This window comes from Mobula hypostoma, chromosome 1 (genome assembly GCF_963921235.1).
Source record: "Mobula hypostoma chromosome 1, sMobHyp1.1, whole genome shotgun sequence".
NCBI lineage: Eukaryota > Metazoa > Chordata > Chondrichthyes > Myliobatiformes > Myliobatidae > Mobula > Mobula hypostoma.
The window spans coordinates 223,477,834-223,497,695 of record NC_086097.1 but is presented as its reverse complement, the minus strand read 5'-3'; the positions used below and the strand labels follow the sequence as shown (position 1 = coordinate 223,497,695).

The following is a 19,862-nucleotide window of genomic DNA, read 5'->3' as shown; positions in this document are numbered from 1 at the left end:
GTTTATTGTCATTTAGAAATGCATGCATTAAAAAATAATACAATGTTCCTCCAGAAACATATCACAGAAACATAGGACAAACCAAGACTAAAACTGACAAAACCACACAATTATAACATATAGTTACAACAGTGCAAAGCAATACCGTAATTTGATAAAGAGCAGACCATGGGCACGATAAAAAAAAGTCTCAAGTCCTGATAGCCCCATCATCTCACACAGACGGTAGAAGGGAGAAACTCTCCCTGCCATGAACCTCCAAGCGCTACAAACTTGCTGATGCATTGGAAGCACCCGACCACAGCTGACTCTGAGTCCGTCCGAAAACTTCGAGCCTCCGACCAGTCCTCCAACACCAACCTCTGCCGAGCGACTCAACCCCATCCCGGCCGCCGAGCAACAAGCAAAGCCAAAGACTCGGGGCCTTCCCCTCCGGAGATTCTGGATCACACAGTAGCAGTGGCAGCGAAGCGGCCATTTCAGAATTTTCACCAGATGTTCCTCAGTGCTCTCACATCTGTCTCCATCAAATCAGGATTGTGCACGGCACCCTACTTGACAGATAACAGATATCGCCACTGGAGTGGCCGCTGCGAGCTGCGTCGTGCCGCCATCTTCTCCTCCCCCCAGGGATTGAATCGCCTAGGACTATACTCGGTGGAATTCAGAAGAATGAGAGGAGATCTTATAGAAACATGAAATTATGTAAAGGATAGATAAAATAGAGGCAGGAAATTTATTTCCACTGGAAGATGAGACTAGAACTAGGGGACATAGCCTCAAGATTCAGGGGAGTAGATTTAGGATGGAGATGAGAAGGAACTGCTTTTTCCCCAGAGAGTGATGAATCTGTGGAATTTTCTGCCCAATGAAGCAGTGGAAGCTACCTCAGTAAATACATTTAAGACAAGTTTGGATAGATTTTTGCCTAGTAGAGGAATTGAGGGTTATGGGGAAATGGCAGGTATGTGGAGATGAGTCCATGGCCTGATCAGTCATGATCTTATTGAATGGCGGAACAGGCTCAATGGGCTAGATGGCCTACTCCTGCTCCTATTTCTTATGTTCTTAAAATACCAGTTTTTGTGAATTTCCCCAGCACTCTGGAGTGTTTCTACAGCAAAACAAGGCACATAAATAAGTTAATGTGAACTGGTAATATGTGACAGGAATTTATTTTGTGGAATGTGGAAATTTATACTCTTGATCCAGGCTGAGCTACTTGGTGACCAGACCGGAGTGCTCATTTATCTGTATCTGTAAGCAACATGCCATTCAGTAAGACGCTGTAATTGCACCTACCAAAATTCTATCCTTTTCCATCAGTACCTCAGGTTCTGATGATCTATTAACAGATGATGAGTTTCTGCCCACCTGTCCCAACAAATATGAGCAACTGAAGCACAGGAATAGTCGAGGACCAGTATCTCCTTAACCAGAAAATGAACTGAAGACACATTCTGTTGGTGTAGTGCTGGTATTGGGCCTGATCTCTGGTGAGAGTGAAGGCAAAGAATGCTAAGTGTCATTTTCGAACACTCTACTTTCTCACTCTTCCTCAATGTTTCTCGATTCTACCTACTTTAATATTCCATCTACACTTAATTAATTTAATTTATGACTTCTGTCATACTTCCAGGCTTTAAAAACCTTTGTTATGTTTTACTATTTTAAATATAATGATATAAATGTTTAAGTATAATTAAACATGTCAGGGACTTTGGTCACTGACACAAGTTACTAAATAATAATGGTATTTGTTGCAGAATGCTCATTTAAATTGTCCTGCATATATATCTGCAGCAATTGAAATTGCATTTTTTGATTTTTTTTTAAACAAGCTGTTGTATTTACTTTGTATATTACAGGAAGTATAACACCAACTGTTGAGTTGAATGGTCTTGCAATGAAGAGGGGCGAGCCTGCTATCTATCGACCTTTAGAACCAAAGCCATTACCTAACTACAGAGCTAATTATAACTTTAAGGGCATGTACAATCAAAGGTTAGTCTGGTGATTTATTTATTGGCAAGTTATCTGTCTAAGTACTAAATTGTGATTGTACTTCATTAACAATAACGACTGAATAAATGTTATTACATTAATAAGAAATTTTTTAAAAAGCAAGCCTTTCAAAAGAAATAATGTTGATCGTACTTGAATCTTTTGTGTGTTAAAGGTATTTACAGTATTGTACTGTTTTGATTTAGTTTTTGGCTGGTATAACTCAGTTTCCAGTAGAAAATGCTGTGAATGTCAGGTGAAAAATATTTATTTACGGCAGAAAAACCTTTATCATCAAATACTAAATGCTGAAGTTGCGAGATTCACTGAAACTCTATTGTAATTTAGAAATTTTTGTACACGAAACAGCACTACATAACTGTTCAATTGTCTGTTATAGAAAATTATTAGAACCACCAACACCATCATAGTCAACAGCATAACATTCTGAAACATCTAGATCTCTGAATATACAGTATCTTTCATCGGCCAGATACTTGGTTTCACCTTTTTTATACACATTGTATAGAAACGCTTGTTTCCTCAGGTCTGTGCTTGTTTCTCATGTATTAGAATTGGTTTGCTCTTAGTGAAAAGATTGTCTTGTATATTGTTTATACAGATTAAATCATTGTGCTTTGTTGCAGTACAACATAAAACAATAACAATGCAGAATAAAGTGCAATATCTGTTGAGAAAGTGCAGTGCAGATAGGTAATAAAGTGCAAGAACATTACGTGATAGATTTTGAGGTCATGAGTCTTAATACAGCAGGGTAGAAGCTGTCCTCAAGTTTAGTGGTACATGCTATCTTCTGAATTGGGGAGGGAATAAAAGACAATACCTGGGGTGAGTGGGATCTTTGATTATGCCGCTGCTTTACTGAGGCATCAAAAAACGTAGACAGTCCATGGAAGGGAGGCTGGTTTTCATGATGTGCTGAGTTGTGTCCACGACTCTCTGCAGTATATCTCTCTGTATCACAAGCTTCCTGGTATTTGAGAACTTTAGAACTATAATTATAATCATGGCACGTGCTCTGAAGTTTGGCTCACAAACTTTAGATACCAACTTTACTTTAACATGTAGTCAAATTTGTATTAGTCCCAAACATGTATGGGGGCTTTTCCTGTCGTAAATATTTATGTGACATTTTCCCCTTGGATAACTTTGTACGTTTTCCTATGCATTCCAGGAAATTTCCTAGTTTGCATACTTAATTATGCTGAATTAGCTCTTAAGTTGGGCATCTCCAACATCTGTCCATTTTACAGATCATGTTCTGAACAATCACAGCTGGACAACTCCTCCTTTCTATGTTCTGTGTTCACATGTACACTGTTAGATCACTTTGCCATATCATAGTGCAGCTCATGAAAAAGGAAAATCAGGTGGGTTTTTTTTTGCTTTATCATTGAAGTATACCTTCATCAGAAGGGCTACAATGATTTAAGCAGATGGCTCACCACCTCTCAATGATAGTTCAGGGATTTGATTGTGCACATTTTTATTACCTTTGGGATGTTCAAATCCCAAAATAAATATAAAATGTGTTCACAGTAAGGTCGCACTTATCGGAAAGAATTGATTTATTTCAGATCTTTCATCTAAGGGACTTGTATTGCCAGGATATCAGGGGTAATTCCCAGTGAAGACAGTGGGTTTTTGTTTTCATATCAGTCTCTAATTTTTTTTACCAATATGATAGCGGTTAGTTTCAGCACTGACTTTTGTAATAGTATCACTAGTTAGGATTTGAATCCTGGGCTTCTTTTTGCGCATAGAGGTGAAAGTATTGCATCTGAATCATAAGACCATAAGATATAGGAGCAGATTTAGGCCATTCAGCCCATCAGTTTTACCTTGCATTCTATCATGGCTGATGTATTATCCATGTTAACCCCATTCTCCTACCTTCTCCCTATAGCCTTTGACACCCTTACCAGTCTTAAACTGATAAATCTCAGTCACAGCTGACTGTTTCATGGAAACGGCTTAACTTTGAACTTTGTATCATCAACCCTGCTGTGTCATAACTACTTTGCTGTTTTTATGCAAAATCAGATCATAAGACAAAAGAGCAGAATTAGGCTATTCAGCCCATCGAGCCTCCCTTACCATCCCATTATGGTTGATTTATTATCCCTCTCAACCCCATTCTCCTGCCTTGTCCCGTAACCTTTGATGCTTGTCTAATCAAGAACCAGTCAACCTCTGCTTTAAATATATCCAATGACTTAGCCTCCAGAGCCGTCTACAGTAATGCATTCCACAGATTCACTACTCTCTGGCTAAAGAAATTCCTCCTCATCTCTATTGTAAATGGGCATCCCTCTATTCTGACACTGTAGCTATTGGTCCTAGACTTCCGCTGTATCGGAAACATCCACTCCATGTCCACTCTGTCCAAGCATTCTAGTGCGTTTTTTTCCCCTGTTCATTCTTCTAAACTCCAGCAAGAACAGGCCCAGAGCCATCAAATGCTCCTCAGATGTTAACCCTTTTATTCCTGGAATCATTCTCATGAACCTCCTCTGGACCCTCTCTAATACCAGCACATCTTTTCTTAGATAAGGGACTCAAAACTGTTCGCAATACTCCAAGTACAGTGTGAACAATGCTTTATAAAGCCTCAGCATTACATCCTTGCTTTTATATTCTAGTCCCCTTGAAATGAATGCTAACGTTGCACTTGCCTTCCTTACAACTCAGTCTGCAAGTTAACCTTTAGAGAATCCTGCACAAGCTCTACCAAGTCTTTCTGATTTCCAATTTTTTTCTGTTTAGAAAATATTCTACACCTTTATTCCTTCTAGCAAAGTGCATGGTGGTACACTTTGCTACATTGCATTCCATTTGCCACTTCTGTGCCCATTCTCCCAATCTGTACAAGTCCTGCAGATTCCCTGCTCCCTCAACGCTACCTGCTCTTCCATCTATGTTTGTATGGTCTGCATACTTGGCCACAAAGCCATCAATTCCATCATTCAAATCATTAACATATGAAGTGAAAAGAAGCGGTCCCAACACCGACCCCTGTGGAACATCACTAGTCACTGGCAGCCAGAGGCCTTCTTTATTCCCACTCTTTGCTTCCTATCAGTTAGCCAATCTTCTATCCTATTCTAAAACAACTGATGATTTTTTTTTGTAAACTTGAGACTCTGCTGCACAATCTTAATTGATAAATAAAATTTCTGGGCATTGATTATGTATATAGTTCTTTAATGTTGAGCTTTTAGGATCTAGTTCCTTAAAAAATCATCTTAGGACAAAATAAGGGTACAGATAAATGGAACTTTTCAACGTAAAACAGTGCAGTTATAGGGAGAAAGTTGTAAGGTTTTGTCCCCTATTTGAATCATCATCAAACGTCAGTGTTGTGCGGTTTTGAAGAAAGAACATGGACATTTAATACCTGATTCTAAACTCTCATTCCTTCCTTCTTTGTGATCTAATTGCATTCTATCCTACCTGACTATCTTATTAGCCTTTACATTGAGGAGCTTTGTTTCTCTTGCCCCCCCCCCCCAAAATCTCTGCTCTCCGATCCTCCCAAAATGAATCTTCTCTTGAATCTTTCCAAGCTAAATTTGTATAAAATCTTGCCATCTCTACTTTCATGATCTTTCTCTTTAGAGGTTTGATTATTGACAACACCATCCTAGGCCCTTGATCTTTTTTTTAAAAGCAAGCTTTTTCCCTCCTGTTCAAGTCCTCCAAAAGCTTCTATTCCTATTAAAACCTTTAGTCACTTCTGAGTGTATTTGCTAAGTCTTGCTGTGGAGTTATCGTTTTCTCATCTACTTTCTTTCCTCAGTGTTTTGTTCCTTTGTTCTCTGCAAGTTACCCCCTTTGCCAGGATAATCCATCACCAGCTGCCTTTTGTATGTCTCTCCCACATTATTTCCACCTCAGACTGAACTGTTTTCTTGAGTTTCTCTCTCTCCTCTTCCTTGACTATGACAGTGTTGACTTTATCCAACTCTTAAAACTAATCTAAATTAAGTTATGAATGCAGTTCTTGATGCCAAACTTGCTGACGTTGTAGTCCATTCCATTTCTTCTGGGACAGCCTCAATTCCTTAAAACCATTGCCTTTAACTTCCTGAGCTCTTGCAAGGTGTTCCATCTTCAATTCAAGATTCTTTTAAAATTCTGGCAAGAATTCAGGTGTTCCAAATCTACGCCCACCTTTCCTGCAACTTCCTATTTAAAATACACCAGTAATCTTTGCTCTACAACTTCAGTACTGAAATGGTGTTAGACATGTTCAGTGATTAGAATGGATTATTATTTTGTCATTCTTAACTCTATACTGCAGCTTTTGTTATCCACACCATATATCTCTGGTGAATTCTCCCCCCCCCCCACACACACACACCCCCACCCACCCCGCTTGGGGGATGCTCAGTCGGGCTCCCCACATGTACCATCCCTTCTTGCTGAAGTAGAGATTTTAATAGAAAAGTTATTCTTTGTGTTACTGAAATATTGGCTGTTCCTGGGCAGGATAATGAATGGGTCTTATTGTAAAATAGAAAGTGCAGGAGCATTTTGCCCACAGGGACCAATGAAATATGGAGCAGATCTGTCATGATATGGGGTAAATAATGGCTAGACATCAGAGATAACAATCTCTGTCTTCATGGAAAGTGACATTTGATCTTGCACTTCCACTTGAGACGTAACTTTAATGTTCTCTGGCTGAGACGTTAACTTTATGTGCTTTTATGATAATAGAATAACAGTAAATGTTTTTCATTTCTGTGGGAAAGTGAAATGAAACAAAAAAGTGCAGTGTAGTAGAATACCTCCACTGGAGTTCTGACTAATTTCTGAGCCCATCTTTAGCACTACAGCCTAGAGATGCTCAAAGTGTATTGCTTTTTCTGTATCCAGAGGGCCAAGCATGTTCTTGGTGTCATGTGGAGTAAATTCATTTACTTTCAGACTTCTTTGGTGAAATTCTTGGGTGAAGCCAAAACCGTTCATCCAAGTGGATTATGACATTTGTAAATATTTCAAATTTGCATTGTGTACTTGCACACTGGGTTTCCCTACCATGAATGGATGTGGAGTATGTTTATGAAGTGCCTGTTGTCATTAGTTGGATGGCTGTCCGTCACAGTGTTTATGACAGAATATGGTAGAACTGCCTAGGGTTCTATTGAACATTGTGCTTCAGATGTTTTGCATGTCCACACAATGTCATCTCACTGGTGCGTTATTTTTAGGTACCGTATGCTTCCAGTTGTTGTTAGTATTCTCTGCATCGAAGCACAGATACAGTGACATGTTGAAGCACTGGCAGAAGTGTGACCCATCAGTAGTTTGTATTTCTGATTTCTGCCCATGAACTAGGTGGAGAACATCTATTAAATGATCAGATGATGGGATAGGCCAATGTATACTCTCTCTGAATTTTCACATGAACTCAAGTCACTGAGAGACCTGCAAGCTATTAGTGTTATTGCAGACAACTTCCAGTTTCACAGGAGAGGAATGGGAATGGAAGCAACTGGGTAGCTGTGAAATTAATGATGTTGGAGTTAACTTTCTTGTGTAGTTTCATGTGCTTCAACCCGTTTATATCTAAAGTTCAAAGTAAAATTTATTATCAGAGAACATGCACGTCACCACATACAACCCTGAGATTCTTTTTTCCTGCGTGCATACTCAGCCTGCAGGAAATTGGCACCAGCAAATGATTCCTTCAGTGCCATCTTCCGGATAGTCAATCATTTCAGTTTTTCTATGTCTTCTGCTTAGTATTTTTATCTTAATTTTGTTTCTGAAACTATTAGAGTCTGTGACTTACAGTCTGTAGTTCAATTGAGTGGGCTAGCACTCTGCTGTCCCCAAGAAAACTCTAGAAGAGAAACGTGAGCGTGAGCTACCACACGAAGAGGTTCAGAGATGAGACGAGGGGCCATGACTGACTACATTTCTCGCCAATTTAAAGCGTCGAGGAAGATTGAAACATTGAGGCAAATGTGGAGCCGCTTTTCTAGGAGGGGCTGCTGTGTTTGAGTTGCTTCCCTCAGAGGAACCGCTGGGTTTGAGCGGTTGCTCTGCTCAGTGCTGTCAGAGATGTGATTGAAATTCTGAGATTTGTGGTTTGGTCTGCAGTTCAAACTAACTGTCGTTCATATTGGCCTTTTTCAGTTCTATATTTTGTGTTCTTGCCCATTCTTTCTTGTTGCCGATTGGCTTGCTGGGGGTTTGGGGTTTGACATTCTTGCTGTTTTTCTGTGTGGGTGATCTGTTAGTTTTTGTGTGGGGGGGAATTGGGGTTTGCAAGATTTTGTTTCTTTTTCATGCAGGGAGATTGATGTCTTCTTTCAACTACTTCTATGGTTTTTCTGTATTTTTATGGCTATCTGGAGATGACAAATCTCAGTTGTATACTTTGATAATAAAATGAACTTTTGAGTAAATCTACAGGACAGCTACTGTAAACAGGATCAATGAGCAACCAACTGTGCAAATGAAAATATAAATAAATAGCAATAAATAATGACAGCATAAAATAACAAGCTAAAATCCTAAAGTGAGATCATAAACAAGAGAAAATCTGCAGATGCTGGAAATCCAAGCAACACAAAATGCTGGAGGAATTCAGCAGGCCAGACAGCATCTATGGAAAGAGTACAGATGACCTTTCGGGCTGAGACCCTTCCGCAGGAAAAGAAGATGAGGAATAGATTTAAAAGGGGAGAGAGAAACACAAGGTGATTGGTGAAACCAGGAGGAGGAGGGATGAAGTAAAGAGCTGGAAAGTTGATTGGTGAAAGATATACAGGGCCTGGAGAAGGGGAAGTCCGATAGACAACAGAAGGCCATGGAAGAAAGCAAAGGGGAGGAGGAGCATCAGGGGAAGGTGACTGGCAGGCAAGAGATAAGGTGAGAGAGGGAAAGAGGGATAGGGTGGTCACTGGGAGAACCCACTTCTTCTGGTGCTTAGGGAAATGGTCTCCCAATCTATATACAGGAGGCCACACCGAGAGCACTGGACACAGTATATGACCCCCAACAGACTCACAGATGAATTGTTGCCTCACCTGGAAGGACTGTTTGGGGCCCTGAACAGTAGTGAGGGAGCAGGTGTAGGGGCAGGTGTAGCACTTATTCCGCTTGTAAGGATAAGTACCGGGAGGGAGATCAGTGGCGAGGGACAAATGGACAAGAAAGTTGCTTGTGGAGCAATCTCTGCGGAAAGCAGAAAGTGGGGGGTGAGGGGGGAGGGAAAGATGTGCTTGATGGTGGGGTCCCATTGGAGGTGGCGGAGGTTCCGGAGAATCATGTTCTGGATGTGAAGGCTGGTGGGGTGGTTGGTGAGGGCAAGAGAAACCCTATCCCTGGTAGGGTGGCGGGAAGATGGGGTAAGGGTAGATGTGCGTGAAATGGAAAAGATGCAGTCGAGGGTAGTATTGATGCTGGAGGAAGGGAAGCCTTTTTCTTTAAAAAAGGACATCTTTTTTGTTCCAGAATGAAAAGCATCATCCTGAGAGCAGATGCGGTGGACATTGATTTCTTGGACTTCCGATAATGACACCCCTCTCCCTCCCCCACCCTTTCCCTCTCTTGCCTTATCTCCTTGCTTGCGCATTGCCTCCCTCTGATGCTCGTCCTCCTCTTTTTCTTCTTCTATGGCCTTCTGTCCTCTCCATATGGCCCTTGTGGCTAAAGGGATCGGGGGTATGGAGGGAAGGCTGGTATAGGGTTCTGAGTTGGATGATCAGCCATGATCATACTGAATGGCGGTGCAGGCTCGAAGGGCCGAATGGCCTATTCCTGCAACTATTTTCTATGTTTCTATCAGACTCCCCCTTCTCTGGCCCTGTATCTCTTTCAGCAACCAACTTCCCAGCTCTTTACTTCATCCACCCACCACTCCCCCGCCCCAGGTTTCACTATTACCTTGTGTTTCTTTCTCCCCACCCCACCTTTTAAATCTACTTCTCATCTTAAAAAAAAGGGTCCTGCCGAAGGGTTTTTGTCCAAAACGTCAGCTGTACTTTTTTCCATAGATGCTGCCTGGCCTGCTGAGTTCATCCAGCATTTTGTGTGTGTTCCCTAAAATGAGATCATTGGTTGTGAAAACGGCAGAAATTGAGTGTAGTTATCCTCTTTTGTTCAGGAGCCTGTGATGGTTGATGGGTAGCAGAGGGCAGGTCACAGCATGGGGCCTTAGCATTTGAAGAGACTGCTGGCAGTAGTTTAATAATTACACTGGTAATGCCAGAATCCAGAGGTAACAAAGAATGGAAGCAGCTTTCAAGTGAGATAAGGCAGGGATAGAGAAGTTTGTTATTGATGAATCATTGTGAGTGATGGGACACATACTGTATGTTGCCCAGAGATCATTTTGGTGTTGATGGTAAGGTTGCAGACATCCTGACAGATTTCAGATTGTTTCCAGCAGGAACATGGAATCTGTGATCCATTGAGAGTGCTGCTGCCAGTCGGGGCACCCCGGACCTTGGGTGTGTGCTTAGCCCACTGCTCTGCTCTCTATATACACATGCATGTGTGGCTAGGCATAGCTGAAATACCATCTATAAATTTGTTGATGATACAACCATTGTTGGTAGAGTCTCAGATGGATTCGAGAGGGCGTACAGGAGCGAGGTATGTCAATTAGTGGAGTGGTGTTGCAGCAACAACCCTGCACTCAACGTCAGTAACATGAAAAAGCTGATTGTGGACTTCAGGAAGGGTAATATAAAGGAATACATACCAATCCTCAGAGGGATCAGAAGTGGAGAGAGTGAGCAGTTTCAAGTTCCTGGGTGTCAAGGACTCTGAGGACCTAACCCGGTCCCAACATATCAATGAAGCTATAAAGAAGGCGACTATACTTCATTAGGAGTTTGAAGAGATATGGTCTGTCAACAAAACACACAAAAACTTCTATAGATACACTATGGGGAGAGCATTCTGACAGGCTGCATCATTGTCTCGCATGGGGGGGGGGGTGCGGGGCTACTGCACAAGACCGGAACAAGATGCAGAGGGTCATAAATTTAGTCGGCTCCATCTTGGGTACCAGCCTACAAAGTACCTTGGACATCTTCAAGGAGCGGTGTCTCAGAAAGGCAGCGTCCATTATTAAGGACCTTAACATACAGGGTTAATGGTAAGGCACTGAGGTGTGCAGTGGAACAGAGGGATCTGGGAATACAGATACAAAATTCCCTAAAAGTGTCGTCACAGGTAGATAGGGTTGTAAAGAGAGCTTTTGGTACATTGGCCTTTATTAGTCGAAGTATTGAGTATAAGAGCTGGAATGTTATGATGAGGTTGTGTAAGGCATTGGTGAGGCTGAATCTGGAGTATTGTGTTCAGTTTTGGTCACCAAATTACAGGAAGGATATAAATAAGGTTGAAAGAGTGCAGAGAAGGTTTACAAGGATGTTGCCGGGACTTGAGAAACCCAGTTACAGAGAAAGGTTGAATAGGTTAGGACTTTATTCCCTGGAGCATAGAAGAATGAGGGGAGATTTGATAGAGGTATATAAAATTATGATGGGTATAAATAGAGTGAATGCAAGCAGGCTTTTTCCACTGAGGCAAGGGGAGAAAAAAACCAGAGGACATGGGTTAAGGGTGAGGGGGGAAAAGTTTAAAGGGAACATTATGGGGGGGCTTCTTCACACAGAGAGTGGTGGGAGTATGGAATGAGCTGCCAGACGAGGTGGTAAATGCGGGTTCTTTTTTAACATTTAAGAATAAATTGGACAGATACATGGATGGGAGGTGTATGGAGGGATATGGTCCGTGTGCAGGTCAGTGGGACTAGGCAGAAAATGGTTCGGCACAGGCAAGAAGGGCCAAAAGGCCTGTTTCTGTGCTGTAGTTTCTATGGTTCTATGGTTTCTATGGTTTTATCACCCAGGGCATGCCCTTTCTCACTGTTACCATCAGGTAGGAGGTACAGAAGTCTGAAGGCACACACTCAGCAATTCAGGAACAGCTTCTTCCCCTCTGCCATCTGATTCCTAAATGGACATTGAACCTGTGAACACTACCTCACTTTGTAAATTATATATTTCTGTTTTTGCTCAATTTTTAATCTTTTCAATATACACGTACTGTAATTGATTTACTTATTTATTTTTCTTCTGTATTATGTATTGCATTGAACTGCTGCTGCTAAGTTAACAAATTTCACAACACATGCCAGTCATATTAAACCTGATTCTGATCTGTGTTTAAGAAATAGAATTTGTGAGAAAGGATTGAATGCAACTTCAGTCTTCTCATAAGTGGTCAAGAGAACTGGTAGTGTGGTAGTTGGCATAAATATAAAGTAACTTTGTATTTCTGCATGATGTCACCCAAAGATAGCATGTAGGTGAGAAACAAGAGTTGCGGAAGTAAAGTTAGATCCTTCGACACAGTTGAGGTGAAACCGTTGCTAGAGTTCCTGGTAAGAATCAGGAAAATGTGTGCCACCCTGCTGTGTGACGGTGGAAAGGAGAAGGACGGAAGGAGATGAGACGCAGGAATAAAGTGACACTTGATGATTTTAAATTAGAGGTATGAGAAATGGCTCAGGTATATTCAAAAGTGGAAAATGTGGTCAAGGAATAGGGGGAAGGGGCATTGGGGCGTTTTTCATTTCCAGAACCATCAATTCAGTTGGGATGAGAAGAATTGTGCAATTTTTAGCAAGACAGAAATGCAGCGACGAGAGGGAAGCTGTCGGTGCACGTTCAGTTTCTGTTGGTGCAATCACTTACACACGACCAGTGGATGGAAAGAATCTAGAAATGGATGATTTAGAGGCACGAGGTTGACAGCTCATCCATTTACTGACAAACTGAGCACCGTCAATTTGATGGGAAGGATTCAGATCTGGATTATTTCATTCTTCTGTACATTGGGGTGCAATTAAATTCCTTGCTTCCTTGAAGCTCACAAGACAAGGATATAATGATAATAATAAATACAGCGAGTGCAAACCAGAATGGTGCAAAGATAGTAGTGCAATCTGAAGAATGCACCAAGAAATGTGAAGGTGACAGTAATGCAGGGGTTCCCAAATTTGTTTATGCCATGGACCAATACCGTCAAGCAAGGGGCCTGTGGACCACAAGTTTGGAGTCCCTACAATAATGGAAAACTAAAAGGTAGAATTAAGGAACTGAGAACTTGGCTGCATTACTAGGATATTCATCAGATTAAATCCCATGTGAGGGAAGAGGATGAGGATAGAATATATGCTTTGGTGAACTCTTCAGAGGATACTAAGAGCAACCAGAGACAAACCTTCCTAAGAGCAAGTAAAACCTAGAAAGGGAAGCAGTAGGGGTGAGACTTAAGGGATCAGTGAACCCATGAAGGAAGAGATGTAAACAGTTGACATGAATAGGAAGAGTGAGAATAAAAGAGTGGGTGAAAGTGAAAATATTACATGTCAGTAGATGGGAAAGAGGTCCGATTTCAATGTAATTAAGCCTAAGTGACGCATTAGGAAGCACGTACCTTGTCAGGCTGTTGACCAAGTTCTCAGACCGTTTCTTGCCCCAAAAGGAAAACTAATGGCACGGTATGACAGCTGGGGGTTCATGGTTTTGTCCCTTTTCTCCTCTTTTGCACAAGTAGTTCTGAAAATGACACCATCTTTACATCTGAACCCCTGGGCAATCTTACAGCAAGTGTGATTTTTAAAATTGGCTCCCAATTACGCTGTGGGAGTCTGATTTTAAATATGATTGAGTACCCTGGCTCTCCATGCCAAGGTCATACAGTAGAAAATGCTGCTGTCCAGTGTGAATGTTGCTCCAGTACGCCACCTAGTTGTCATCCATTTTGTTACAATGGTGAAGTGGAGCTGTTAATATTGTGGCTGTAATAATTTTCACATTACAATAAAATATTAAAGAAAAAACTTTCATTCAAGTTCTTTGTTTCTGCCTTTCTTCAGTGTATCTCTTGGTATTTACTACTAACTGATATATGTCAAAATTTTCAGTCTCGTTAAAATGGTGCTTGGGGGATATAGGAAGTCCCAGTACATTATAAACTGTACCGAAATAGTTTAGACCTTCCTCTATTACTGACTCAGCTGGCGTGGCAAATGGAAGCCCACAATTAATTTGTATAAGGAATGTGAAGAATCATTGCCCATATGCCTTTATTAGTTAAGAGTTTTGTTGAACATTGCATGCTTGGATGCATTGGCTGGAAACAGCTGAAATGCTTTCTAGCATCTGAGAACATTTGGTCAGAAGATGTTACTTGCTGGCGCAGTGGTACAAAATTAAATTGGGACTCGGCATCTCGTGGTGAAATTAAATAGAAAGCATTAGCTTGTCTTTACTTCCAGCTGGTAGCAATTTGTGTTGGGCAGCATGAGATTTATGGATATCTGGTGAGAGGCAGATTGACTTTGAAGGTTGAATAACCTACCAACAAGTTGACTGCTGTCCTAATGATTTTTTTGTTATGATATTAGAAGATTGCGAACAGCAGAGAAACCTTACTTTATACTTGATTGAAGTGGAGGAAAAATAACTGGTGCCTGAAGCATTTTAACTTGATGTTTCATACCTTTGGTGTAGGATCTATGAATTTAAGTATTCCTGTGTTAATTTTACTAGTTTGTAACAGCAAAATGTGAAAGGCTCAATGTTGATCCAGATCTGTAGCTATTTGTAGCTTTATTTGGCATGGTTGGAGGTACCTGTGGAAGTCCCAACGTGCATTGGGAGTTTAATCCTTCAATCATTAAAACTGCAAACAATTTTTCTTTTAGGTTCGAATATGCAGAAACAGAGAATCTGATTAGTGAGACCAACGGGTAAGAAAAATTTTAGTCATTGCTTTAGCCCCATTTTGAACTGTAGGGAAGATGCTATATGTTTGGCTAAAGTTAAATAATTTTAATTTTAGATTTTGTTCGGAGGCTGTGAAATGCTGATCTAGGTTTTTTAAACAATCTGCTCTATATCTGATTTTTATTTTGTCTGTTGGAAGAGCCTGAATTTTAAGAAGCTGGGATAATACAATTTTATCATGAACAATAATGTGTTGTGGATTCTGTGTGCCATTTAAATGCATCATTTAAAATTGACAAAGTAATTTTATCACAATTGACCTTCCAGCTGATCAATTTTGAATAAAGTTTTCCAGCCGTGTTTCAAACTAAGATTGGGAAGTTCTGTAATAAAGGGTCAACCTATGAGGAGCATTTGAATGCTCTGGAGTTCAGAAGAATGAAGGGAGAATCCCATTGAAAGGCCTAGATAGTGGACATGGAGATGATGTTTTTTTTGTGGGGGTGTCCAGGACCTCAGAATAGAAGGAGGTCCTTTTAGAACAAAAATGAGGAATTTCTTTAGCCAGAGGGTGGTCAATCTGTGGATTTTTTTTGCCGGATATGACTGTGGAGACCAAGTTATTGAATATATTTAAAGCAGAGGTTGATAGATTCTTCATTAACAGGAGTACTTACTAATGGGGTTGAGAGGAATAATAAATCAGCCATGAAGAAATGGCAGAGCAGTGTTGATGGGCTGAATGGCCTAACTGCTAAGTCTTATGGTCCACAACAAAAGTATTTAATATCAACTCAGTTCTCAACATGAAGCATCAAGATATAGGTGTGTGCATGCGATTTTCCTTTTTGATCTCATTTTCTTAGACATTGGAATAATTGCTTCTTCCTGCAGAGAAAATCAAGATCCATTTGTCCATTTTTAATAACGTGCGAAATTGGCACTAATATATCCCTGGGAAGATGTCATCACAGAAGTTCCCCCTCCTCCCCCTCCTCCCCCTCCTCCCCCCTTCCCCCCTCCCCCTCCTCCCCCTCCCCTCCCCTCCCCCCCCCCACACACACACACACAAGATGTGCCATACTGCTTTTGAATATATTGTGATAGTTTGGTAGATTACTTGTCGTAATTTTTGTGGTCATTGTCCTGGCTATGCATGGGATAACCAGTAATCATAACCGAGAAAGGGAAGAATATTCACTTCAGAGGCGGGTGAGTTATTGGAATTGGTTTTGAGGTACCATTTAAAAATAACAGATTAATTAAAGGCAATTGGCATGGATTTGTTTTGGGAAGGTAATTTCTGAACTAATGTGTTTTATAAAATGATGCCTCATTAAAGAATTCAGTTCCAGAATGGCATAGAATAGATTTAATTTTAAGAGATTGATAGTAGTAGTTGGCATCTATCTGTCTTGAAGGACCATGGATGGTGATGATCATTATCAAAAGCCTGGGTGGAAGGTATGCAGTGGAGTGTGAGGTGGTTCGTTTTGGTAGGTCAAATATGATGGGAGAATATGGCATTAATGGTAAGACTCTTGGCAGTGCGGAGGATCAGAGGGACCTTGGGGTCCGAGTCCTTAGGACACTCAAAGCTGCTATGCAGGTTGACCCTGTGGTTAAGAAGGCATACGGTGCATTGGCCTTCATCAATCGTGGGATTGAGTTTAAGAGCCGAGAGGTAATGTTGCAGCTATATAGGACCCTGGTCAGACCCCACTTGGAGTACTGTGCTCAGTTCTGGTTGGCTTACTACAGGAAGGACATGGAAACTGTAGAAAGGGTGCAGAGGAGATTTACAAGGCTGTTGCCTGGATTGGGGAGCATGCCTTATGAGAATAGGTTGAGTGAACTCGGCCTTTTCTCCTTGGAGCGACAGAGGATGAGAGGTGACCTGATAATGAGAGGCATTGATCATGTGGATAGTCAGAGGCTCTTCCCCCGGGCTGAAATGGCTAGCACGAGAGGGCATAGTTTTAAGGTGCTTGGAAGTAGATACAGAGGAGATGTCATGGAGAAGTTTTTTACGCAGAGAGTGGTGAGTGCGTGGAATGAGCTGCCAGCGGCGGCAGTGGAGGCGCAAACGATAGGGTGTTTTAAGAAACTTCTGGATGGCTACACGGAGCTTAGAAAAGTAGAGAGCTCTGAGTAAAGCCTAGGTAGTTCTAAGGTAGGGACATGTTCAGCACAGCTTTGTGGGCTGAAGGGCCTGTATTGTGCTGTAGGTTTTCTATGTTTCTGTGTTTCTATCCTGAGATGCCCAGTCATCAAGATCCCCCTCTCAGCCTCACCAGTATAGTCCAAAGGAAAGCTTATGAAGCAATATATTTGGCATCAGCTTGGCTGCGGGAGCTGGAGGAAGGATGTTCAGTGATGTCCAGCCACCTTTGGGGCTCCACTCCAGATCTACTGTCTGGGTTTACTCCCGTATCCTTCATCTCTCCTGAAGCTGCCCACAAGGCCTTGGGGCTATTTACCCAAAGCTGGGGATCTGCTTCACGAGCACCAGCACATGCCCACACACCAGTGGGCCCACGTGCTCTGTGTACAGGGGCCAGACCTTCTCCCTGTCCTTTGTAGTTCAACCCGAGTCTGAAAGGGGTCCAGTTTCCGTGTGTCACAGCGAGGAGGCACTACGTGAGGCTTGCTGTTGGAGAGGCTCTGTACTGGCAGGGAGAGACTTACAGACTCCGCTCTCCTTTTCGCAAGACTGCTAGCCAGTGGTGGAAGCTGAAAGTGGGAGCGACAAGCGCTACCCACCACACCACCACGCTAGACGCATCACAACAACCATTTTGACATATTGTGATATTTCAGTCAAAAAGTGGTATAATGCATCTGAAGATTAAGGGAAGGCATTAGAGCAGTGTTTTATGTTTCACAGTGAGAACAATGGCAATGAAGGCATACATTTCATGAAATTAATATTGCTTGTAGGTATTATAGGAGGAATTGCAAGTATGTCATCGCCAGGAGAAAGTAATCAGTTGTAAACTACCCCAAGTATGTACAGTGCACTAATGGACTGTTCATTGGTGTTCCATTTCCCTTTGCCTTTGCACTTTTACCTTACTCATCAAGCTCCATTCAAACGCCACCTTACCTGAGCTGCTACAAGCTGAAGCAAATACTACATTCTAATAACTCAGTGACTAGTTAATTAATGAAGGATCAGTGATACTAATTATTCAGCTGGTGATTAATTGGAATTAATGGACATGTTTTCTACAGATTGATTTTTTTTTTGAAATTTTTCAAATACACCATCTTGAAACAAACATTCATGCCAAAACTGCAGGCTGTAATAGCCTCATGACTGGGGCATTGTTGGAGATTACGCTGAATATCTTTGTGAGACAGGCTAATTGAACTTGTAGTGTTTTTCTTTTCCTGGCTACTCTTCAAGAGTTAATGCTGGTGTGTGACTAAGCTTTATTTAAGCTGGTCTGGCATTGGAACAATTACTGTAACATAATTTTAAAATAAATTTAAAGGCTAAATATATTTCATATATTTCAAAGCCCCGGGTCCTCGGCTTTGCTTGTTGCTCGGCGTCCGGGGTGGGGTCGAAGTGCTCAGTTGAGGATGGTGCTTGGAGAGACTGTGCCGGAGGGGCTGGTTGGAGGCTCGAAGTTTTCGGACGGACTCAGGGTCCGCTGTGGTCGGGTACTTCCAAAGGTGCTGCATCGGCAGGTTGGCGGCGCTTGGAGGTTCATGGCAGGGAGAGTTTCTCCCTTCTACCGCCTGTGTGAGCTGATGAGGCTATTGGGACTTTGAGACTTTTCTTTTTACCGTGCCCGTGGTCTGCTCTTTATCAAATTATGGTATTGTTTTGCACTGTTGTAACTATATGTTATAATTATGTGGTTTTGTCAGTTTTAGTCTTGGTTTGTCCTGTGTTTTCTTGTGATATCATTCTGGAGGAATGTTGTATCATTTTTTAATGCATGCATTTCTAAATGACAATAAACGAGGACTGAGTGTCCTCATAATCTAAATCTAATAACAATTTTATTACTGCCATTATTATACCATGGAATAAAGTAGCTGGTAGTGTTAAAATACCTGTTTAAAGATGTTTACATTTTTTAAAATTTAATGATTATAGTGCAGAATAGGCCCTTCCAGTCTTTTGAGCTGTGCTGCCCAACAGCTCCTAGCCTAATCACATGACAACTTACAATGACCAATTACTCTATTAACCAGTACATCCTTAGACTGTGGAAGGAAGCCAGAGCACCTGGAGAAAACCCGTGCATTCCACGGGGAGGACATGCAAATACCTTACAAAGGATGCTGGGATTGAACTCTGAACACCAACGCCCTGAGCTGTAAAAGTGTCATGCTGAGCACTTCTCTACTCGAGCGATGATGGGTAAGGAATGGGAAAAAGTTGAATACAAGCCAGAGCCCGAAGAATTCTTTCGTATTCTCAGTTAGATTCTTCAACACAAATCAATTATTTAGCAATTCTTTGGGTGTACTTCTATAATTTTCAAAGTACATAAGTATGTTGTTGTTTAGAAAAAAATGTTTAGTGTGCTGAGCCACAGTTTGTGTGGTAGAGTTGGAGTCAATACCTGTTATAGTAATACTAGATGTTCTGAATTCGAAGGTGTCTGCCTCCCGTTACTCTCAAATCCATTTGATCTTATTTTTCAGGATACAGCCTTGACTCAGAGTTTGGACAAAATCAGTCAATTAATGAACTGAAACATCTTGTGTTACAGATTCCTAATTCACGACATATTTACCACTTCAACTACAGCTTAGAAGTTGATTGTGAGGGTTACAGTAATTAAGAAGCTGGATATAATTGCAAGATCAATCTTTAACACATTTTAAGGGTCTTGGATTTCTTGGTTTGCAATATTCTGTGGTCCTAATTCTGTTAAAATGCAGAAAGTGACTTTCGAAATGCAAACTGGAAAAATTTTCTCACTCTGATAATTGTCCAAAAAGATTGCAGAGCATTTAGTCAAACACACAGAAAATGATAGATGAGTAGGTTTATGACTCTTTTCAGTTGCATGTAAAAGGATTAACTTGAATCCAACCATCTGCTGA

The 19,862-nt window shown here is 41.3% G+C and overlaps 1 protein-coding gene across 4 annotated transcripts in view; it reads left to right on the top strand.

The window, feature by feature from the left end:
• The window catches only part of stau2 (staufen double-stranded RNA binding protein 2), a 364,833-nt gene that overhangs the window by 77,587 nt on the left and 267,384 nt on the right, over window positions 1-19,862 (top strand). For 3 of the 4 annotated variants that reach the window (XM_063065127.1, XM_063065117.1, XM_063065143.1), the window contains 2 exons: window positions 1,869-2,004; window positions 14,771-14,815. In XM_063065127.1, coding sequence (XP_062921197.1) covers window positions 1,869-2,004; window positions 14,771-14,815 — 181 coding nt within the window. The remainder of the gene's footprint in view (window positions 1-1,868; window positions 2,005-14,770; window positions 14,816-19,862) is intronic. The other variant, XM_063065135.1, reaches the window with a different exon arrangement.